Raw genomic sequence first — 24784 nt, forward strand, 5'->3', positions numbered from 1 at the left:
AAAGAATAATCGTTTTCAGGATGAAATGACATAAATCTACTTGAGTTAAGAGATTAAATCTAAGGTTTCAGTAGATTTGGTCTGGTTTTAGATGAGATGAAAACTCTAGTAGTCATTATTCTCTTAATTCAGATAATTTTGTGTAATTTCAAGTGAAAAACAATTATTTGTCTGATTCCAAGTGGGTTTTATTCTTGTTCCATTGGCGCTATAGCGTTTGTATCTTGTATTAGTTCAAACCGACTCAAATTCAACATAGAAGAACTTTAATTCAAGCAATTTTAAGTCATTTATCTCATGATAGTAATGTTTTCAATGTTGTGCTTTACTTTGGGCTAATATTCAGCGGCTTCGGCCCTCGGTCTATTTACAATAAAGAAAATCGGCCTCCACCAAGAAAACTTGCCTCCCCCTGGTCTATGGTGTAGTGTTTGTACCGAATGTTAACATAGGTTGTGTGTAAGATTATAATGAATTGTTTTTATCATTTCATAGGTTAATTCATATGATTGTTGTTGTTATTGTTGTATTTTGTTTGCTGCTGGTAATCTACAACTTGCCCAGGGACTACAGTTGGAAACTAGCTTAAACAAGTAGACTACACTGTAGTAAATGTAGGTAGGTATAATGTATCAAGTAGTGCAATAAAGTATGACCCAGTTCACCAGCAGAGGGTGCACTTCTTCTCTTGGCCGCTGGGGCAGCAGTGCAAAATTGAAACTTAGAAAAATGGGATGGGTTGGTGAATTGAGTGTGGAAGAGGGAGATGGAATCTTGATTGTGCATAATAATTTTTGAACAGTTGTTTATTCTTTATTCCGTCTTTTTATACTTTAGTACACAATCGCCTTGATACTTTTGTAACAGTGGGCCAGATCTTGTGCCTGGCGCAAGGACAGTGCAAGCTTCAAGCACTATGGTTATCAGCTGTTGCGCTATGTGCCTGTGCCACTGGGGCGTGTACTTTTACAAGCAGCACTCAGAGCGGTGCACTGGTGGCAGCCTCACATTCATTACAGGCTCTCACAGGTCAAACTAAAAACTTTATTAACACCATCATGAGCTAAACAATGTTTGTGTCTCGAGAAAGAGATGTTACCGCTGCGGTGCGGGTCAGCACTCACTTGGCCTAATTGCGTTAACACGACCAAAACAAAAACATATGTTCACCTCGACTCCCCCACCACCCTTCCACCTCGCTGCGGAGTCTTGGGGGTAAAGGCTGTTGTATTACAACGCCATTGGTCATGGGTGTTTTTCCACCCCACGTACTTCCCACTTAAAAGGGCTAAGTCTAGATCTGAAAGTGCACTCCTACTAAGTTACACTATAGTTTGCATTTAGAAACACAAGATTGTGCCCAGTAAGTTAGTAATGTACAGTGTGTCTCTGAAAATTACATATTTGAGTTCAGATGTTATAAAATGTACAACAGCTCCAGTATTACCTGTATTAGTGGTAAGGGGTGTAAACAGTACTGGGGTTGTACTTGTAGTTTTAGTAGGAGACTATACTGGCACTATAGGAGGAGTATTTGTTACAAAAATAGATGGGGAAAGTGGAGTTAGAAGTTAGTATTTCAGACTGACTTTCAGGGGACAGCAACTGAATGTTCCACACAACCCATATCTGGCTGTGATAAAGATTGTGTAAAAATATTGTTGTGGATAATACCAGCAGAGCACTTGCACAATATAATTCTTCTTTCTTACTGTGCATAGCCAGTCAGCCGGGTCCATGCCAAGTCTGTGAAATGTAAAACGCACACAAAAACAAACCCAAATCACAGCTGCTGTATACTGTCAAACATGCTGCTTGCTGTGTGCTGCCACCTGCTGGCTTCTCATGAACAAAACCTCTACACCGAGCGACGCAACATGCAAACGTACACAATAAATCTTACTCAGTTCAAATTATTTTCAGCATTAAAAAAACTATGGGTTGTATTCATGTTATAGAAGTTCAGTTGGAGCAGGTGCCAATAATACAACTCTATGGGAGAGAGACAGTTTTTGAAAGATATTTGCAAAAAGAAAATGTCCAAATGTTTTCCCTGATCATTTTTTAATAGTGATTGGATTCACAAACCTGCCATATTATTCATATATTATTTTTTTATTTTTTTTAAATAAATCACCACTTTTGGACGCCTTTATGAGGAAGTAATTAGACCATAGTTCATATGTGCTGAAGGAGATGACTTTCAACTTTGTGACAGTTTCTGTTTCATGTTGATTGGCCCAGGAATTACAGAGAAATTAGCAATAAAGTAAGTTACCATAGTTACCCCAATGGAATTTTCAGTTGCCCTCTGGCTCATTTTAGAATATCACGTGAACACCGCCTATTGGAAATATATAGTCTGCACTCTTTGATATTTTATTCTTCGATTGCACGGTACAGACAGATTTTTTTTCCTTTTTATGCGAGCTACATTTGTTGTTTCTGTGTTCTACATTGTTTTACTGGATGCTTTGGTACGTCTTGTGTTGCCGTGTTTTGAGGGGTTCGGTGGATATCCATAATGGTCCTGAAGGAGGCAGTTGTGTTCTTTTGGGACACTAAAGAGGAACTAAGAGCCCCCACAGCTGCAGCACAGTGGAGGCGTCACAAGAGGGGCTACAGGAAACAAAAAAGTGACAAACGAGGAGGTTTCCGGGCGAGACTCACAGCTAAGCTACACAAGCATTCTATTCCGACTATTGTTCAGGCTAATGGACGTTCACCACAGAATAAAACAGATGAACTGCCAAGCTCTTCCCAGAAGATGGTGAAGGACGGTTGTGGAGCGGAGGGAGCTGCGCAGGAGGAAGAGGAAGGAGGAGGTGGAACTGACCAGTGCAGGACACCACACACGGAAACAGGGACAACCCCAGGAGGCGCTGCACTGCTTCAGAGGACCAGGGGAGCACTGAAGACAGGGCTATGGTTTTCCCGACCTCCAAAAGCATGCTGCTCAGATCTTAACCCCATAGAGAATCTTAGGGATGTGCTGGAGAAGTGCGGTGCGGTGAAATTTCTGAACAGAGGATAATTTCTGGACGACTGAGAGGCTACACAAACATAAAAAAGACATTAGTTGTGTTTAATTCTTTTGTTAAACGAACAAAAACACATTGAATTTCAGTCCATAAATGTAGTGCATGAAAGATGGAACTCTTTCTAAGATACTTTAGCGTTTAGTCTTTAGTCTGCAGGCTGGTAATGGACGGCATGAAAAAAAGACATTTGCACGGCTCTATTTTTGAACATCACATGTAATAGAACCATCTCAAATGCTGTGACAGGTGCATTACTTTTGCATCAGTTCATCGGTCGACCATCTAATCCAGAGTCAATCTCTCTGGAGAGTTCCTCGAACCGCACTACCGGAGGCTGACCCCTGCTCCGACCCCTGCTCTGGCCCCTGCTCTGGCCCCTGCAGCTCTGTGAGTTTGAGTAAACATTTGAGTCGTAGTCGTCAGGAACTGCTCTGAGTTTAGCTTCTGTGAACAAAATGATGACAAAAATGCTGCTTTTTTCTCTGACCCCTGTCTGCTCTTTCTAGCGGCGCTTTGCTAACATTCCTGGGCCGGCTCATGGCAGGGCTGGCCTCTCTCTAATGTGATTTTCAAAGATGTGACTCTGCGGTCCAATACGGCAGAACAATGTCCTGCTTGTGGCAAGTTGATAAGATTTCTTTTGCGTCTTTGTGGTGTGATGATGCTCCTGGAGAAAATACTGACGCTTTGTCATTGTTTATTCCTGGATTAGACCTTGTTAAACCAAAGTAGGCTGAAGGCCCTATGAGACATTTTTTCTCCTTATAGGCCTATAGTGGAATACATTTAGTACATTCTATTAACTGATGTTTATTCAGAAGGCTGGGACGATCCACTTTTGTCATGATCTGATATCACGATTAGGAGTGTGACAATACATCGATTTTCCGATATATCACCATATTTTGCGAGACGATGCGATACCAATACTTACTTTTGATGACGTCATGCATATTAATGAGTTAACGGTGCTCCACGGTTTTCACAGTCAATAGAGGCCAATAATGATCGAGAATTCAGTCAGGACAGCAGGGGGCAGCACTGCAGTATTAAGCACTTGGACCAAACACTGTCACACAAATAAATTACTTTTAATGATAGTTTTTCATAATTATAAAGAAGATTAATTTGGTCACTGACAGATCTACAGACCCATTTTCGGAGTGTAAGTCGTGGATCATTTATAAAAGTGGTCCAAAGCACATGGAAAGAAATGTAAATGATGAATAATATGTAGTATGTTAAAATTGAGGTTAAAAGTAGAATGTTTTTTTATCATGATGTATCGTAGATTATTTTTGTGCAATATATCGATTATCGCAGTATCGGTGTATCGTGAGATAATCATTATCGTAGACCATGTGTCGCATATCGTATCGAATCGTGAGGTACCCAGAGGTTTCCACCCCTAATCACGATACTCCGGGGCCTCTCCGATATAAATGTGTAAAAAGTTATGCATCCAAAGTGTATTAACCAATTAGCATGTTAAGATTGAAAAGTGGTTGTTTTTTTTTACTTTTTGAATGCATTTTTGTCACATTTCTGTCACTTTAAAGTTGCTCTCTTGAGGTTCTTTTGTGGCTTTTGTGGTCACTCTTCTTTTGCTATTTTTTGTCTTCTTTGTTGCGTTATCGATACACATTTCTGTCACTTTAAAGTTGCTCTCTTGAGGTTCTTTTGTGGCTTCTGTGGTCACTCTTCTTTTGCTATTTTTTCGTCTTCTTTGTTGCGTTATCGATACACATTCCTGTCACTTTTTCGTCACCTTTTCACCGCCTCTTTGTCACATTTCTGTCGCTCTTTTGTTGCATTGTCATCCTCGTTATTGTCTCATTTTAGTCGCCATTTTGACACTTTCTTTACCAAGAAGCTTTTAGATTTGGGTGAAGCCAAGCTGGAGAAAATGTGCTCAGTTCAGGTGGGGGTTAAGAAGTTCACACTGAATGTAACAACGTGCTGTGCAACTGTTACTGGAAAACAAAGGAGTGCAGGATAAAAATGCCTCCAAACACAAGTATTGAAAGTATTGCGATGCTACTTGGTATTGCCTCACAAATGATGGCGATCCGATATTTTGTCCCAGCCCTATATTCATTTATCAGTAGTGAACTGGCAGGCTACTATACCAAGTCTATTTGTTGCATTACGGTGACAACATTGCTCTCTGAAAGTTGTGACTCATGTTTAAAACTCATCCATGTGAAGAAGTTGGATTAACTAGATTACTTTTGAACAGAGGTCTTAGTTACATTTACTTCTAAACTTAAAATGAAGTATCTGTACTCTTACTTGAGCAAAAATAATTGTTACTTTTTCCACTTTCAATGGCAAATGCTTCTTTTTGATTGAAACAGATGTAGGTCGTCTCATGCAACTTTTGAATTATTTAGTTTTTCTTTATTTTCACGGCATCCTCTGAGAATTTTCTTTGTAAATATCACAACATACAATTGTTTTTTGTCTGTATCTATGTAATCAGATGACCTTTGAAGTAAAGCAATCAAATAAGTAAATAGATTACTTAACCTCTGAACCAGTTTGGCTTCACCCAAATCTAAAAGCTTCTTGAAAAAAAGTGCCGGATGAAAATGCAACAAAAGAGCAATGGAGAAACAAATTCAAAAAGCTGAGCTCCAGTGAGCAATGGAAAAAATCTCAGACTGGATGGTGCTATCATGCTTGACACTAAATTTTAGCAAAACCGTCAGCATGTTTTTCTCAATAAGGAATATTTCTCACTCTGCGCCAGAAATCATTGTAAAAGGAACAGGAATTCTTGAAGCAGAGTCTGTGAAGTATTTAGGCGTAGTGTTGGACAGGACACTGTCGTTTAAAAAGCATGTCTCAAAACTGATAAAAACTGTCAAATTCAATTTATCGCAGTTCAGACATATTACACAGACTGGCTTTACGACCATATTAGTCCAGTGCTCCGATCTCTGCACTGGCTTCCTGTCACTCAGAGAATAGAATTTAAAACAGCTCTGCTTGTTACAAGTCTTTTCATGGTTTAGCTCCAAAGTACATCTCTGACATGTTACAGCCGTATGAACCATCTCGGGCCCTGAGAACTTTAGGGAGGGGCCTCCTGGTGGTTCCAGAGTCAGGACTAAACACGGTGAGGCTGTGTTTCAGTTTCATGCAGCTAAAATCTGGAACAGTCTTCACGAGGATGTGAGACAAGCCTCAACTCTGACAATGTTCAAATCCAGGCTGAAAACAGTTCTTTTTACCCGTGCATATGACTGACAGTATTTTATCTGCACTCTCGCCTTTTGCTGTAATTGATTCATTCTATGTTGATGTTTTTATTGATTCTATTTGTTTTCAACTGTGAAGCACTTTGAATTGCCTTGTGTATGAATTGTGCTCTACAAATAAACTTGCCTTGCCTTGCCTTGCCTACATGCATGCCATGATATTTTCACACCTTACATATTGCATTACAACATGGTCTCTATCAACCATTACAGCCGCTCCAAAGCCTGTACAAACAGGCACTCAAAATATTAGATAAAAAGCCTGTTTCATACCACGACTGTAACATTGTGAAGAAATACAAATTATTAACGTTTGAAAATTTCATTTTGTTTTCGAATGTCAGTTTAGTGTTTAAAATTCTTCATGATTTGGCCCCACAGCCCCTGAGAAAGTTTGTGAGACCTTGTGACGAGGCAGGACGTAGAACAACGCGAGCCTCGGCCAGAGGAGACTGTTCTGTGGACTTTAGATCCTCCACGTTTGGACAGAACTGTTTCTCTGTAAAAGCTGCAGGATGTGGAACTGTTGGAGAGAGCAGCACTTTACAACAGTTCAAACTTAATCTGAAGAAGTGGCTGAAAGACGGTCAGATTTGTGAGCATTAACACGGGGTAGTAGTAAATATGTATATAAGTGTAATATAGTATAGTAATATAGTATAGTATAAAAAACTGTATATAATTGTAATTGCTATTGTAAATACTGTAAATATTGTATCTGAATGTTTGAGGTGATCCTTTTGCCGGTGCCTTATATGTATTTTATATTGTGAACGGACTCTAAAGTCAGATGCTCATTGGTCACTGTTTAAACCTGCTGTCACTTTGCCTCTGCCCAAGGACGACAGATGAAAATGAGCTTGTAGCATCTCTGGTCTGTGCAACACATTTGTTGTGCAATGTCCCTGTCAAATAAATTTTTTTAAAAAAAGGCGACAACACGAGGAAAAAGATCAGTTTTGATTAGTTTTGTAGGTCTTTTGAATGAGGCGTTAGGCTACTCTGCCCTATAGGCTGTAACCGTTTAGATTTGGGTAAAGCTAACTGGGCAAAATATATTTCTATGGGTAAAACGCACTTGGTTCAGGCGGGGGTTAAGAGGTTAAAGAGTAGCCTAAACAGGATTATGGAGTAATCCCAACAACGCTGGTTAGGAATGTTAGGGATGTTAGGGCAAACGTTTCTCTTCCTGTTCCATCACCGAACGAGACTCTGGTGTAGCCACAGACAGCCTCGATCTCGTTTTACAGCTTCAATCTTGCATTATCCCTGGTTTAGTGGCTGAGTTCCGCGTGTGACGTCGTTACGCACGTCCCTCTCTCCTCCTCGGCACAGCGCAGACTCACAAGGCTGGCTGCAGATCCTCTCCTCCTCCTCCTCCTCCTCCTCCTCCTCACTGCTGAGAGCACGGAGCCAACGGACCTGACCGACCCGCTGTCAGAGGAGCATAAGCCCGGGAGAACCAGCGCCTGCAACAAGGGGGACGCGTTTGACAACCATTTTACGCACGGTTCCTCTAAAGATGGACATTCGATCGACACGTTTGGGGACACGTTCGCCCTGCTCTAGGATGTAACAGCTGTTCTTTTCACGCGCCACTCGCATTTATTCCGCCACAATCACCTACACCCTCACCCTGCGAACATGCTGTCGACGTATTTCGCGTTAATCCTCGCGCTCGCGTGGTGCGCCGGTGCCGAGCTGAGCCACGGGTCTCCTTCCACCACGGCCCCCGCTGCTGCCGCCGCCGCTGCCGCCGCGCCGCGCTCGAACTCCACCGCCTCCGTCCTCCAGCCGCCCGGGCACAACGTCACCGACGCGGCCGTGGGCTCCAGGATCTCCACGCTCATGACCTACCTGCCCACGCTGAAGAAGGGCGTGATCGCCGTGTGCGTGCTGACCGCGGCCCTGGTCGTGTGCCTGGTCATCAAGGTGGTCAGGTAAGAAGGTGATGGGGGATTATGGGCCATATGTCCATTCTGGAGGAGCACAGAGGGGCCACTGGCTCTAGGGCCACAGGTCCCGCCTCAACCGAGCTTTACCCAAATCTAAAAGCCAAAAAGAAAAGCGAGAAAAAGAGGCTGAAAAGTCTACAAAAACATGAGAAAAACAATAAAAATGACAAAAATGTGGCGACGTGATGAAAAGTTTCCGTCACTTTTGTAGGTCTTAGCTTTCAAATGAGGCGTTACATTGTTGCTCTCCAGTCGAGAAGCTTTTAGATTTGGGTAAAGCCCAGTATAAACAAAACATGAATCTAAAAGGAATTCCGTGGAGTATGGTGCACCACAAGGTTCACTTCTGGGACCATTATTATTTATATGAATGATTTTGCTTCTGTTTCTACGACCACCTTTCCCGCTCTTTTTGCTGATTAAACCGATCAAAAAAATAATAATACATTTTAATACGAAGCCTTTTTAGTCCGTTTCATGGAATAATGCACGTGGTTGGCTTTTAGCAGAGGTGGGAGTAACTCAAATATTTACTCAAGTAAGAGCTGAGGCGGATACTATACTCAGTTACATTAACTCATGTGCTGTACTTTTTACCTTTACTTGAGTAAAAATAATAGTTAGCCTACTTTTTCCACTGTGAGTAAATATTTAAGCGGCAAATGCTTCTTTTTGACTTATTAAAGCAATACTAAATAACTTGTTTACCTTCAATAAATCCTTTTCGTAGTCCCTCAGGGGGAAATACAAGTGTTAAAGGGGGGTATTATGCAAAATGGACTTTTTCAAGCTTTACATCATGTTATTCTGTCACTCCCTCATTAAAAACATGGCTTAAGTGTTGCCTTGGCACATTCACGTATTTCTGAGTAATCTGTAAAAACTCTGATGGCGGCCATTTTAGGGATAGGTTTGCCTGAGTCCTCCTAGGAACGCCCCCACCTCCTGGAGACGCCTCCGAGCTTTCGTCACCAGCCGAGTAACCGACCACTGCTCCTCAGCAGAACCCCCTCCCCACTGATGCCACAGACAGCGTGTGGAGGGGGCGTGTCTAAAGGCTCAGAGGTTCTTAAAGAGACAGAGGCCTATTTCAAGACATTCACTACAGCCATTTTGAGAGAGACATTTTATACAAGGCAGTTATTCTAATTTACTGCATTTACAGACCAACAGGAGGTTTGGTCATCATTGTAGTGTGATATAGACTGGTGCTATGTGACTGAAAAAAGCAGAACACCCCCTCTTTAATGGGATGTCCGAGGGTCTTTCGTCTCCCCCTGGTGTCTGGCCAGAAAACCACAGTTTGGGAATGTGATGTCATATCGCTAAGCATTATGGGATTAACAGCAATGGTGAACTAGTGGAGATTTTAAAAGTTAAAATACTGGAGTTTTTGTTCACATTGAAACTCTTGGACACCACGGTGTGTTAGATGTATTTACAGCAGTAACTCAGCAGGTATCGGAGATGTTCCACGGCTATTTTATCCACTTTTATACTGTTTTTAGCTAATGTTAGTCAATGGAAATGTATGCTAACAGCTGCAAAGATGGCGGATCTCCATGGTGACTGTAGAATTTCCTGAACTCAATTGCAACTTGACAGCCACCGGACCGGAGTCACCGATACACACTAACAGAATCAACGAACAGGCTAACGGGCAAAGCTAGCACCACTTTAAAGAGTATTTACAGCCAAGTTTGAGGGAAAAAAAATATTTCCATTGTGTAATTGGATGCACAATATCCCTCTGTCCCTTTGCCTTTTCTGTCAGCATAGTATTTTGTCTCAGGACAATTAATAAGTTAAAAAATCACGATATGCTACGACACCTGCAGTTTATGGCCTCTAATGTATGTAGTTCATCTCATGCATCTTGTTCCTTGTTGTTTAGTTGTTTAGTTTTTATGCATTTTCTGCCATTTTCTTGGAATTTTCTTTGTAAATATCCCAAACTCCACATGATTTTACGTTTTGTTTCTCACAGTTTCAATCAAACGCTTACTCAGTTACCTCCAGTACTGTTTTACTTTCACGAGTGAATAATTTGGTCACCACTTTTTACTTCTGCTTGAGTAAAATTGTTTAAAATTAACGTTACTCTTACATGAGTAAACATTTTGTCTGCTCACCTCAGAGTAAGATCAGCTGTAAAAAAAAAAAAAAAGGTCTCTCAGTAACGTCATAGATTAATATAAAACAAAACATGAAATAATGAAGAAAATCCCATAAAGACACATAAATAATAATCAAGTAGCCTAAAAGAAGGATAAGATGAATCTTTTGTGTGCGTCAAAAGGAAGATTTGTCTCTTAAAGATTTACTCTATTTACTATTTACTGTGGCATGAGTTACTTTTTAAACCTTGTTTAAGGTTCAACCGCCTTAACCAAGTACGTCTTCTCCAGTTCAACATGACATGCCAAATATAAAAGCTTCTTGGAAAAAGCGTCAAAATAGCGACAAAACAAGACATAAATAAGGATAAAGCATAAATAAAAGAGCTCAACAAAACAGGCGGCAGAAAAGTGACAAACACTTGCAAGGAAAAGTCCGAGATCAGTTTTCTAGGTCTTAGCTTTCAAATGAAGCGTTACATTGGCCTGTCGGCTGTAAGCTCTCTGGGCGAGAAGCTTTTAGAGTTGTCTAAACTGGAAAAAATGTGCTCGGTAAAGGCAGGGTTAAGAGGAGAATCTGTACCCGTAGGCAGATTTGATTTGAGATCAGACACAACATCCCCTCTCACAAGCAACACAAACATGACTCCAGTAAAGATGCTCGAAGCAAATCATTCTCAAGCTTCAACAGATCAAAAGTAAAATACAATCAAGAGACGAAGGCTGGGGCGCTCCAAACTTTTTGTCTCCGAGGGCCAATATTAAAAAGTGCCCGTGAGTCGCGGGCCAAACAGCGATGTCTAGCGCGAAAAACACATATGTAACTGCAAATTATAAAGTTACTTTTTTTACTTTTTTGGATAGCCTACATTTGATTCTATCTATGCAAATAACATGCTATATTTAAACAAATGGTAACTGTGGCAAAAGCCTAATTTTAGTAAAAGAAAATCAACAATTGTTGCAATTTAGTGCAAAAAAACCCCACACCTGTATCTACAGCATCTACAGTGACTTTACCTCATTCGTTAACTCAAAGAAAATGCAACATTAGATTATTTTGAAAGTGTCAGTTCAGCATCAATTCTTTTATGAGTCAATTTTTAACATATTCTGTTGTCGATGTCAACAGCCTTTGCAATAAAAGTTGGAAAACTGTGAAAGTTGATGCTACTCTGTGATTGATAAACACCAAGACACCACAATAGTGTTTCCTTAACTTTGCGAAAGGAGTGAAACAGCGCCCCCAATGTGACGCTGGTGGTCAAAAGGTGTGCTGCATCAATATTTACCATTGAGAATGAATGGAAAAGAGTTAGTATTAACCACACGCAGTGCAAAAGTAGTCACTCTCTGGCTCTGGCGGGCCAACAGAATTGTTTCGGCGGGCCAAATTTGGCCCGCGGGCCCCACTTTGGGCACCCCTGGACTAAGGTCACAGTCACCGCTTAACATTCCATCCCCTTATTTCTTATTCAGCAGAGTCGCAGCAACAGGGACAAAGCTATTGTTGTACCTGTTAGTTCTGTCCAGAGGGCAGGCGGACACAAAGAGGCCACAAAGAGGGGGGGGGGGTTGGGGGGATCGGGGACCTCAGCACCTTTTTTTACTCAAATAAGAGATACTTATGCCTTTTCAGGTGGCATGTAAGTTTAGACTGGTTTCGACAGGGTTTACTTCACACCCGGTTTTATACATATTTGAATCCAATTTGAACGTAATCTAATGTGTCCTATGCGTTAAAATAAAATAGACAAAACGGAAACACAATACAGGATCAATACAGTATGAGTGTTCTTGTCTCTTGTTACGTTGTTTATTTAACCTTTAGTTTGTAATTCTACTAAATGTTTAATGTAAGCTCAGATGGAAAAACAAACATTGACATCGGCGGTTAAACATTAGCTAATGGCGGCGTGCTCATGAATATTAGCCAAAGCTCATGACTTGTTATCCAGCTCTTTTACCTGTGCACACTTTAGCCGGATTGTAGTAGAGGACCTGTATTTTACCAGAGTGGTATCTTTGTTGAGAGCGTATAACTTTAACTCCACTGCATTTGAAAGATGAATATAATACTTCGTAATTCACTGCATTTCTAAAAAGGCTCCAAAGTAAAACTAAGATTTGTGTTTTATTCATTTTAAAACCCTAATAATGTGCCCTCTATGAACAGTGTGAGCTCTGTGATCACACACTCTCTCTCCGTCAAACCGTAAACTGATTTGTACTTTCTCCTGTGAATAATTAATTCAGTTCTTCAAAAAATAAGAGATTTAATTGAGCAAGTTTTACTCAAGTAATGAAATCAACCTCTGTTTATACGGAATATCTCCAACTTTGAATCTAGAATGAACTCTTTAATGTCTTCATGTGACGTTTACCAGAGTGTGGGCAAGCAAGTAGAGCCGTTTTAATAAATTCACCCAATAGATTTGATCACATTTACACCTAATAAATTCACCTCATATATGCACTTAGTTCATTTCTTTATTGGTGATAAATAAAACATATGAGGTGTAACTGAACAGGCTCACCACTCCTCACACTTGTCATTGTTTGATTTGTCCATTCATTTGAGGTTCCATTTTAATTTAGTTTAGTTTATTTGAGCAATTTCAAGTTCCAAGTTGTTACAAAAGAAAAGAAACACAATGATGCCCAAAAGGGAGTAGGCTGAAGCACACAATGCTTATTTATGCCTACCCCTTTAAACGTATTTACAAACTTTACAACTGCCGTTCTTTTACATTCCGGTTTGTTCTCTGAGACCAGCTCATTATGGTACAATTAAGATATACATAACCATAATCAACACATGGATTTGGATATAGATACATAACCATAATCAAACATAGGAAATAAGTTTACATAGTCTTTTGATTTATATATTTATATAAGTAGGCATCGTTCCAAACAGCTGATTGCTAACCAAAATGGTCTATGTTGCCAAAGGTTTAAATGAAAGTATAATCCATCCATCCATCCATCCATCCATCTTCTTCCACTTTTCCGTTTCCGGGTCGTGGGGGCAGCTGTTGGAGTTGCCCAAATCACATTGCACCAGCCCCTTATGGTTCCTCCTGCAGGTGGTGGGTCCACTGAAGGACGGCCTCACGATTTATCGGGCCTGTCGGTCTCTCATAAGGGGCTTCTGAACCGCTCTTTGTCTGACCCGTCACCTATAGGACCTGTTTACCCTGGGAGACCCTACCAGGGGCACGAAGCCCCCGACAACAGAGCTCCAGGATCATTCGGGCGCTCAAACCCCTCCACCACGTTAAGGTGGCGGCTCCAGGAGGGGTATAGGCCACCATTTTTAAATACTGAGATATGTTCTTACCTTAGCTTAGACGAGTTGATATGTAGCTGTCTGGTATTTACACGTGCCCTCAGTCACGAACACCGTTGACATATAGCCTCTCCTCTTCTCATCTATGGCTCCAAACGGACGTGAAGTTTGAAACGACCATACTCTTCCATGTTTTCCTGATATAAATATGGTTACATGAGCCTCTATGCAAGGCAAGGCAACTTTATGTGTGTGTGCGGTTTTGTATAGTCTGAAAGTCAGTGTTATTGCCCTGGGAGACCCTACCAGGGGCACGAAGCCCCCGACAACAGAGCTCCAGGATCATTCGGGCGCTCAAACCCCTCCACCACGTTAAGGTTCCAGGAGGGGTGAAAGTATAATCAAATGCCATATTTGTTTATACTTTTACTGTTACAACGCTTTAGTTGTTCATATGATTGAGCAGCATATCACGATATATAATGTTCCGCAAGTGGCACAATTCCTCAATGAAGAAAAAAACAAAATGAAAAACCTCTTCTTTTGACCCATTATGTAGACAGTTGCTTTTCAAAGACTGACGGTAAAGAGGTAGAGTCTTGAGCTTGTGTGTCTCCTGTGTCCAGGTCGGGCCGGCGCATCAGGAAAACCAGGAAGTACGACATCATCACGACGCCAGCGGAGCGAGTGGAGATGGCTCCTCTGAACCAGGAGCAGGACGAGGACGACGACTCCACGCTGTTCGACGTCAAGTACAGGTCAGGACACGTGCTCGACGACTGTCTAAACCACCAGGGTCATCGACATATCGATCAAAGACACTCTACCCGGTAACGCTGGACTCAGGCCCCAGGGGAGATCTAGGTCATTCTGGAGCGACTGTGTCTCCTTGGGGCGAACCCGGAGAGGCTGGAGGAGACAAAGACAAAGCTATCTTTTACCCTCAGTGGTTTATGAAAAAGGACTGTCCATGTTGTTGTTATTATTTCAGCATTACTGCGACAGTGACCCTGAAAGTTGCAAAACGTGCTGAAAAACTCATCCCAGGAAAGAATTGAGATGTGTTTAATAGGGATGCACCGATACCAGTATTGGGTATCGGGCCGATACCACATGCTTGTACTCATACTCGTACTCATTCATGAGGTCCCGACACCAGAAACCAATACCATTTGACGTGCGTTTAGTGTAAACACAATAATCCACATAGAGCTGACTTTATTACAGACTGCGCTCTCTAAACCAGAGTCTGAGCTGGATTTAACCAGAGCTAAGAGCTAGAGCTGCGTCTGCAGTGTTTACAACATACAGGCTAACGATGCTAACTCGCGGCTAACAGTTTTGGCAATTCTGAAGCCGTTTTATGCCCAGGGGTTTATTCATCTGAAAAACTAACCCAGCGACTAAAAAGTCCTCAGAAAATCCAAATGAAAGACACACAGCATGTTTATATTGAGGGAAAATGAGCTGCAGCAGAACAATGAAAACGCTGTTGCTTCTCGCTAAGTTACTACAAACACACGAGAAAATCTACAGGAGCTGAAGTAAAGACGAAAAGAGACCATTTAAGGAACATCTCAATACTATTGTTAAATAAAAACACATAAATGAATAAAGCTCAGGCATTGGGAGCTTTAGGACATGGGCTTTTCTGTCTATGATGGACAGAGAGATAAAAATAAAAAAATATATTGAATGAAAATAAAATAAATAAATGGCATCAGCTCAATTCTAATATAACGGCTCTCAAATGTGTCGCCTACTTTACTTAAGGAAATGTAAATGAGTAAATTTACTAATTACAAACCAATCTGCTGTGAAAAAAGTAAGAATGTTGAAGAAAATGCCTTGTACTCGTATCGGTATTCGGTATCGGCGAGTACTTAAATCCAAGTACTCGTACTCGTATCGGTTTTAGAAAAAGTGGTATCGGTGCCTCCCTAGTGTTTAACATCTGTTCGGATTGCTGGGAGCATTGAAACTTTTGCTCTCAGTTTTATGCAGTTAACAAACAAACAAAACAAGCAGGTATTGTTCCTTTTAAGTCGATACATTTTAAAATAATAAATGCATATTCTTATTTAACAGCTCCAAAATCCCCAGATTATTGACACTATGGCTCAATTTTGACGTTTCTAAATGACTTGGGTTGTTTTATATCTTTGTCCCAATATGTTTGCTGAGAAGATGCCTTATTTCAGCACCTGTATGTTTGGATTGAGTGCTGATGGTGCTGTTGAAGAAGGCTTGTTTCACAGAAGTCCAGTCGCAGCTCTCTCTCTGAGTGTGCTGTTGACCCACGCCTCGCCCGTCCGTCCTCTCATTGTTCTCTGCTCTTCCTGGAGGAGGCAGGCGTCCTGTTTACCTGACATTCCAGCGCCACACTTCCTCCTCACTCACACTCTAAACCTGTATCCACACCCACAACGAGCTTTTTCATCTTCACTTCAGTAGATTCATTTTTTTTAGTGCAGGGGTTAGTGGCGCACTCACGTCAAATAAAGTAATGGGGACAATACAGAGATAGACAGTCTTAACAGGAATATACAGTATGTGTGTACTCTGCTACCCCACAGTGATGGAGTGAATATTGGCAGGGATTTCAGCTGATTTATTTATTTATTTTCAGTTTGCTTTAAGTCCTGTTTGACTCACACACTGTATATCCCATTCCCATCACATTTTTTTTTTAACATTTCCCAGTGATGATGGACTGTACTAGTATTTTGTAGAGGGTTTTTCTAATTCAATATCAAAACAAAAATCAGTAAAATAAATAAATCAAATGTTAAGATAACAACACTTAGGGACACATATGAACTGTGTATTTTTCACAGAATATAAGTTGCTGTTTGTTTTTTACCTTAAAGGGAGTTTAAAATGTTAAAATTAAGTATTTTCCTCCCCCTTCATGTTCCAGCCATGTCCTACAAAACTAAAATCCTGCACTGTCACTCAAAAAAGTGTTACTTCGGGTGTGAAGTGCCGTCATGCACGAGCTTAATATAGAACCTGCAGTCACACATATGACCTGAGGTGGCAGTAGTGAGTAAAAAATGGCAAACTTGCATCTAGCCCCTTTAAAAGTGCATTATGGTACATTTTATGTGGATTTTTTTTTAATCGACCATAGTGACTCGATCAGTATAGCCATGGGGTTACCGAAAGGTCAGTTATGCACAATTTTCATGGTTGTTTTTCGCTGAAAAAGTTCCATAACGCACCTTTTAAAACAGTAAAATGATGAGATCTCAGAGACGGTGTAACGTCGAGATGCACTTCTTTGTCGAGCTGCACTGACAGTATCAACGCGCATGTGCTCATGTCTTTGTCTCTCATTAAAAACGAGTTATTAACAGCTGGTAAACTTTGTCTTGCGTAATATTACGTAACTAAAGAGCAGTCGACTCTTTCCTCAGCAACTTTTGTTACATTTAAACGGTCACGCCTTCTGATTATTGACAAAACTTGTACTTTTTTGTGTCTTTAAAGCCTAGATTTTCAACAGACAGATATTTAAAGGCAAATTGTTTTAGCAGCTACGTCATTTACTAATTACATGTAGAATAGACTGAATAATCCGACAGTAAAATGTATGAAATCATGTTATTTGCTGAAAAAGCGGAACTCGACGGCTGAATGTAAAACGACTCGATAGTTCTGCACATACGCAGCAACGAGAAGAAGTGCAACTCGACAAGCCGTCTGTTTCCATTGTACACCGGCAATGAGAGCCAGTGATTTCTACAATTTATTAAATGATTGGCCAGAAGAGAGCTAAAAACATTCATGAAAATACATTTGATTTAATTTAAATATTGTTGAAAAACTAGTTTAAATGATTCAATATTATTTGTTGCGATAACGAGTTTGTGACTGCTCATTTCCTTTGGACGCAAAAGTTACCGACTTGACGTGTTTGGCGAGGACGTAAACGGCTGAAATCCACCCAAACCTAGGGCTGTGCAATTAATCATTAAAAACAGTAAACGATTACAAAATTAGCATAATCGCAAAAAATCGATTATAATTTTTTTTTTGTAATTTTTTTTTTTTTTTTCAAATTTTTTTCAAATTTTTTTTCCCCACATTTTTTTCCTAATTTTTAATTTGGGGATTTTTGTCACTTTTTTATGGATCTTTGTCTTTTTCTGCTGGATTTTATTTTATTTTTTTGCTGGATTTTTGTATTTTTTTTGATGGATTTTTGTCTTTTTTTTATGGATTTTTGTCTTTTTTTTGATGGACTTTTGTCATTTTTTTGATGGATTTTTGTCTTTTTTTTAAATGGATTTTTGTCATTTTTTTGATGGATTTTTATCATTTTTTTTGATGGATTTTTGTCTTTTTTTTGATGGATTTTTGTCTTTTTTTTGATGGATTTTTTGTCATTTTTTTGATGGATTTTTATCATTTTTTTAATGGATTTTTGTCTTTTTTTTAATGGATTTTTGTCTTTTTTTGATGGATTTTTGTCACTTTTTTGCTGGATTTTTGTCACTTTTTCGATGGATTTTTGTCACTTTTTTGATGGATTTTTGTCATTTTTTTGATGGATTTTTGTCTTTTTTTTGATGGATTTTTGTCACTTTTTTGATGGATTTTTGTCACTTTTTTGATGGATTTTTGTCACTTTTTCCTGGATTTTTGTCACTTTTTTGCTGGATTTTTGTCATTTTTTGATGGATTTTTGTCATTTTTTTGATGGGTTTTTTGTCATTTTTTTGATGGATTTTTGACACTTTTTTGATGGGTTTTTTGTCACTTTTTTGATGGATTTTTGTCTTTTTTTTTGATGGATTTTTGTCTTTTTTTTTTATGGATTTTTGTCACTTTTTTGATGGATTTTTTTAAAGGCAACAAATAATCGTTTGAATAATCGTGATTTCAATTATGACAAAAATAATCGTGATTATTATTTTTTCAATAATCGAGCAGCCCTACCCAAACCTCACCGTCACAGAACAACCCTTTCTTTCTCACCTCCAAATGACATTGTGTGTTTTGTGACAGGTGAACGCGACCCAACCCCCCCCCCCACCCGGCTCCTGTGCGGAACATCTCGGCTCCTCTCTCGCCTTCGATCCAAACCAGCGGAAAAACCACTTAGTACCTGTGCTTCTAAAGGACTGAGGCATCATGGGTAATGTAGTCTGCTGCTGAAGGACCAACTGAACCTTGTCTTGAAAACACGACCACTGGATACAACACTACAATACACTGTAAACAAAGGACAATCCGGAGCTAGAACGACCCGAATTGAAAATGTGAGTAGTTTGGACCATTTTGTTTTAAAGTTTTTGTGACTGATTTCAAGTGTTTTCTTTTCGGAACCACTTGTCGCCCCAAAGCATATTGTAAATTGTAAAGCAAGTCAAGTCGAAACTACTCAAACGCTCTTGTCGTTGTTCATCTTTTTGCTGTATACAATGTGAGAAATATTGCTTATTGTACTTTTATGAAGAGTATTGTATAGTCAGACGGTCGGGCAGAAGTGTCTGTTTTGCACATCAGCGATAGGACTATTTAAATTTTCCACAGCAGATAACGTATTCTATGAGTGTGTATATTTTTGTACTTGTTCTGACATTCCTTTTTGCTGCTGAATAATGGAAGTGTCTGTTATTATAATTGCTGTGTGGATCGTGATGGACTTTGCTGAATGTCGGACATGGATATTTCAGGATGAGGCACTGCAGGCAAAACGGTTACTGTCGTCCTCTTGATGTATTACTTAAAGGCACACTGCGCGACATTTTGGATTCCACAGTTGCGGATACGAAACATGCTCTTAAGGCGAGACACGGCAGGTGAAAGTATTGATGTTTCCCGCAGTGGTGGAAGTGGAGATTTGTATCTATTTTCCTCCCTTTACATCTTAGTTTTCATGTCAGATATAAAAATGATGATGTTTTTTTTGTGATGTTTTGTCTGCGAGGTGGGGGCGACCCGGAAGTAGAAAGGCCGTCTTTCCCGCGGGTTTTCATTCATAAATATTGACAGATTTGACATCCACGTGTCCTGCTAAGGGGCCCCGTGATGACGCTTTCACCCAAATATGGTGTTTTTCCTCCTACGAGACGCTGGAGCGGAAAAGTGGAAGAACGGGCCGAGCATGCGCACTCGCTACAAAACTTCAGGGCTGGTTTTCTCTGAATGAGAGAAGCCGCACTCGGGCAGAGCCTGAGCCCTTATAGAAGCTCCCACAGACTCCAAACTTTACAGGCTGAGACACAACAAGATTTTGAAGGTTTTTTCAGAGGGATTTTTTAAAGGGGGCCTATTATGCAAAATCGACTTTTTCAAGCTTTACATCATGTTATTAAGTCATTCCCTCATTAAAACCATGCCTAAAGTGTTGCCTTGGCACATTCACGTATTTTCGAGTAATCTGTAGAAACTCTGATGGCGGCCATTTTAGGGATAAAACGCCTGATTCCTTCAGGAAACGCCCTCGACCTCCAGGATACGCCTCCGACCTTTCGTCACCAGCCGAGTAACCAACCACTGCTCCTCAGCAGAACCCCCTCCCCGCAGTGTCTAGCCCTAAGATGTAAACAGAGTCATCATGGAGGATTAGCTTCATGTGTTGTGAACCGGAGCCACAGCAGACTTTTACAAAGACACACATCAGTGTTTCTGTTACCGAAACACCCAGGATTAAAACCGGTGACAAGAACACTTATTTCAGTGTCTGGTTCTGCGCTGGGCCTTGATGATGCGCAGAGCCTCCGGAGAAAGCTAATGCTAAGCTAAACCTCGAGTCATCACGTGAAAACGAGAAATATGCACAAATAAAGTCAATAAAACCACCACACACATAAAGAACCGTTTAACAATGATCACACACGGAGCCTGGCTTGTTGATTTGGAAGTTTATTGCTCACATTTCATCTACAATGGGTCATAGCCGAGTGGTTTTCTCCCGGAGCTAACAAGCTAGCCGCGACAAGCTAACGGGAAAATTCACTGAATACAAGCATATTATGCATTGAAAACGTCACTAAAACAGGCAACTGCTTGAAGCAGCCTTTATGATGATCACACACGGAGCCTGGCTTGTTGATTGTGTAGTTTATTGCTCACATTTCATCTACAGTGAGTCGTAGCCGAGTGGTTTCTCTCGGAGCTAAGGCACTATTAGCTGCGACAAGCTAACAACCTTCACCTTCACAACATTCATTGAAAACAGGCAGCTTATTATGCACAAATAACGTCAATAAAGCAGCAACTACTTGAAGCAGCCTTTACGATGATCACACAATGAGCCTGGCTTTACACATTTGTGGTTTATTACAGACTTTTCATCAACAATGAGCTGTAGTCGATTATAACAAGCTAACGGGTAACCTCGAAAAACCATTGTCCACCTGCACAGATAATGTCCGTCTTTTGAATCGTATGGGCTCCTGCAGATCCTGGTGTCGTCCATGGGGGTATAGTAAGAGATCCATAGGGCATGGCAGATGCAAAGAGAGAGCCTCCAAACAGCAGTTATTTTTCAGGCAAGAGCCTCTTCCAAGCGTCCGGTGTGGAAGGTTCATCTCCAAATAATATCCTGTGTGGCCATTGTTCACAAAGTGATAAACAGTAGGTCCTTTCCAACAATAAAAATTAAAATGCACCGATCGTAGTTTCAATACTTGAGACAACGAGCGGAGTGTTGTTGTGATGCCACAGACAGCGTGTGGAGGGGGCGTGTCGGAAAGGGTCAGAGGTTCTTAAAGAGACAGAGGCCTATTTCAAGTCATTTGCTAACGCCATTTTGAAAGAGCAATTTTATACAAGGCAGTTATTCTAATTTACTGCATTGACAGACCAACAGAAGGTTTCGTCATCATTGTAGTGTGCTATAGACTGGTGCTATGTGGCTGAAAAAAGCATAATACCCCCTCTTTAATATCTAATTCCTAGCCTGATTTATTCAGCTTTGAAACAAAAAAACAGGCGGAAAAACTAAACAAAATATCCAAAATCCCCTCTGAAAAAATCTGAGTTACTAATATGTCAATAAAATAAAACCATAACATTTAATCTGGCTCATTATTCTGATTTCGTTGCCCAAAATATAGGCAATTTTGGCCATTTTAATGCTCAAAATGCCTTATTTTTAAATGAAAACATAAAATGACAGAAAAAATGCAATAAATTTTTTTCCTCATATTTATACCTGTGATGTAAATTGACATCTCTACATTTATTTTTTTCCCCCTATTCACCTGCAGTGTCTCGCCTTAATGACCAGCACGACTCAAAATAATTATACTTTTGCAGTGGGCGATCAAAGAGTGGATTTAGATGAGGACATAACCGATGTCGGGCTGCCTTTTGTTAACGTCTCCATGGAAACGCACTGGAGACGTCCCCGCTCCCAGTAAAGTTACATTTTTTTTTTTCAAAGTATTTTTCAACTATAAAAATATCTGTAATAAATTAAAAGCTTGTATTTTCTTCTGTTTATTGGGTGAAATGTTACGCGTTGTGGCTTTAACTTTTCTTACAGGATATTTTCTTTATGCACACAGTACGTACCACACGTTTCCCGTTTTCTAACCAAAAGTTTCCAAACTCATTCATACTTTCCACACATTATTTTTTAAGTATTTATATTATTCTACAGGGCAGCACAGTATCGTAGTTTCTTTTTCAGCATCACTCAGAGCTACTTCCAGTTTTATGATTGCTAAAAATAGTTGATAATGAAGATTGACAACCTTAAAGGAATAGGCCACCATTTTTCCATACTGAGATATGTTCTTACCTGAGCTTTGACGAGTTCTTTAGGACCTGTCTGATCTTCAGTCACGTAAACACAGCGCAGACGGCGTTAGCATTTAGCCTCTCCCTCTCTCCTCTATAGCTCCAAATCAGGTCAAGATAGAAGCTACCAAGCTCTTCCACGTTTTCCCTATTTAAATATGGCACAGTAAAGTGAAGATTACTGCGCGGATTTCGAATTACTCCTGGTATTATTACGCCTTACAATATAGTTCCCCCTTTTATCCGCTTAGAAAATCCACACTGTTTAATTTTGTGTAATTATACTTTGTAGTGGAAGACTGCAAAGTAGTTTTGGAGCTATAGAGGAGAGAGGGAGAGGCTAAATGCTAACGCCGTCTGCGCTGTGTTTACGTGACTGAAGGCACGGGGGAAGATCAGGCAGGTCCTAAAGAACTCGTCAAAGCTCAGGTAAGAACATATCTCAGAATGGAAAAACGGTGGCCTGTTCCTTTAAAGGCTCTATACCTGATTTTTGGTAACAACCAATGACCAAGAGGAAGCCATTGAATTAAGATATTAGTTGTACGACTTGCAGGGTCACCTTCACAGAAATGCTACAAAACTAGCTTGCAAGTTCATGAAATGGATCCAAATGGTTTATAATTAGACACGCTGTGTTTTTTTTCCCCTCACAAATATCTGACCTTGCAGTATACAAGAGGATGACAAAACAAATACCCTTCCGCGACGAGAAAAAGATCAGTAGTGCCTTTAAATGGTTTAAAGGCACGACTTATTAGCTATATATGAACACCATATAGTGAAGAAAACCTGCAGTACATGTTTCCTTTTCACCAGCAGCATCTTGCCTCGTCATGTCCGAGTGCCGGTTGCAAGCACATTTCCTCATAGTTGTTGAAGCAACCTTTTCGCTTGTTATCTTTTCCTCTGTGTGTTTCCTCATTTGGTCATTTGTAGCTTTGTTCGCCGGATCAAAGTGTTGCGACGTCCACCGAGATTGGTATTTGCCTCACATGGACTTCGTAAAGAAAGCAGCACAAATATGACAACTCTTCTGTTTGAAAACACAGGATATCCACCATCAAATTTTACAATGAAATCACAAAAAAGCGTGTCACAGCTGGACAATTGTACGATTTTTTTGAAGCAATAACGTCCGTGTTAATAAAAGCGAATATACAATTTCACTCGAAGTCCTTGTTTTGTTTGGGTTTAGCCTTCAAGAGCCACACAGAGGAACATTCCAGGTCGTTTGTCAGGGGCGGACTGGCCATATGTCCATTCTGGAAGAGCACAGAAGGGCCACCGGTCCCGCCTCAACCGAGCTTTACCCAAATCTAAAAGCTAAAAAGAAAAGCATCAAAATAGCGAGAAAAGGAGGATGAATGCATGAGAAAAACACGGACAAAAAAACACAAGCAAAAATGATAGAAAATTAAAAAAACAACAGATGATACCAATCAAAAAAATAATAATAATAAAAAGCCGAACTGGGGAAAATGCACTCATTAGTGTAGGCGGGTGGTAAGAGTTTAACCTCTTAACTCCCACCTGAACGGATCCCATTTTTTCCAGTTTGGCCTAACCCTAATCAAAAAGCTTCTTGAGAAAAAAGCACCAAAAATGTGACAAAAACTAAACCAAAGAGTCACGAAAAATCAACAAAAATGTGACAAAAATTCAACAAAAATGTGACAAAAATTCAACAAAAATTCAACAAAAATGTGACAAAAATTCAACAAAAATGTGACAAAAACTCAACAAAAATGTGACAAAAATGTGACAAAAACTCAACAAAAATGTGACAAAAATTCAACAAAAATGTGACAAAAATTCAACAAAAAAGTGACAAAAATTCAACAAAAATGTGACAAAAATTCAACAAAAAAGTGACAAAAACTCAACAAAAAAGTGACAAAAACTCAACAAAAAAGTGACAAAAATTCAACAAAAATGTGACAAAAACTCAACAAAAATGTGACAAAAACTCAACAAAAATGTGACAAAAATTCAACAAAAAGTGACAAAAACTCAACAAAAAAGTGACAAAAACTCAACAAAAATGTGACAAAAACTCAACAAAAATGTGACAAAAATTCAACAAAAATGTGACAAAAATTCAACAAAAAGTGACAAAAACTCAACAAAAAAGTGACAAAAACTCAACAAAAAAGTGACAAAAATTCAACAAAAATTCAACAAAAATGTGACAAAAATTCAACAAAAATGTGACAAAAATTCAACAAAAATTCAACAAAAATGTGACAAAAATTCAACAAAAATGTGACAAAAACTCAACAAAAATGTGACAAAAATGTGACAAAAACTCAACAAAAATGTGACAAAAATTCAACAAAAATGTGTCAAAAATTCA

At 39.8% G+C, this 24784-nt stretch overlaps 1 protein-coding gene across 1 annotated transcript; it reads left to right on the plus strand.

The window, feature by feature from the left end:
* Nucleotides 1–7876: 7876 nt before the first annotated feature.
* Nucleotides 7877–18955, plus strand: fam174b (family with sequence similarity 174 member B). Its single transcript, XM_079567416.1, has 3 exons — nt 7877–8244; nt 14295–14426; nt 18682–18955. The coding sequence occupies exons 1-3, from the start codon at nt 7949–7951 to the stop codon at nt 18683–18685; spliced, it is 432 nt and encodes a 143-aa protein (XP_079423542.1). The 5' UTR covers nt 7877–7948; the 3' UTR covers nt 18686–18955.
* The last annotated feature ends 5829 nt before the right edge of the window (nt 18956–24784 follow it).

This window comes from Gobius niger (genome assembly GCF_951799975.1).
Source record: "Gobius niger genome assembly, chromosome: 12".
In the NCBI taxonomy this organism is placed as follows: Eukaryota; Metazoa; Chordata; class Actinopteri; order Gobiiformes; family Gobiidae; genus Gobius; species Gobius niger.

Coding starts and splice junctions, on each gene's coding strand:
- fam174b (XM_079567416.1), top strand. CDS start 7,949: ATGCTGTCGACGTATTTCGCGTTAATCCTCGCGCTCGCGTGGTGCGCC. Junction 8,245..14,294: donor CTGGTCATCAAGGTGGTCAG/GTAAGAAGGTGA, acceptor TCCTGTGTCCAG/GTCGGGCCGGCGCATCAGGA.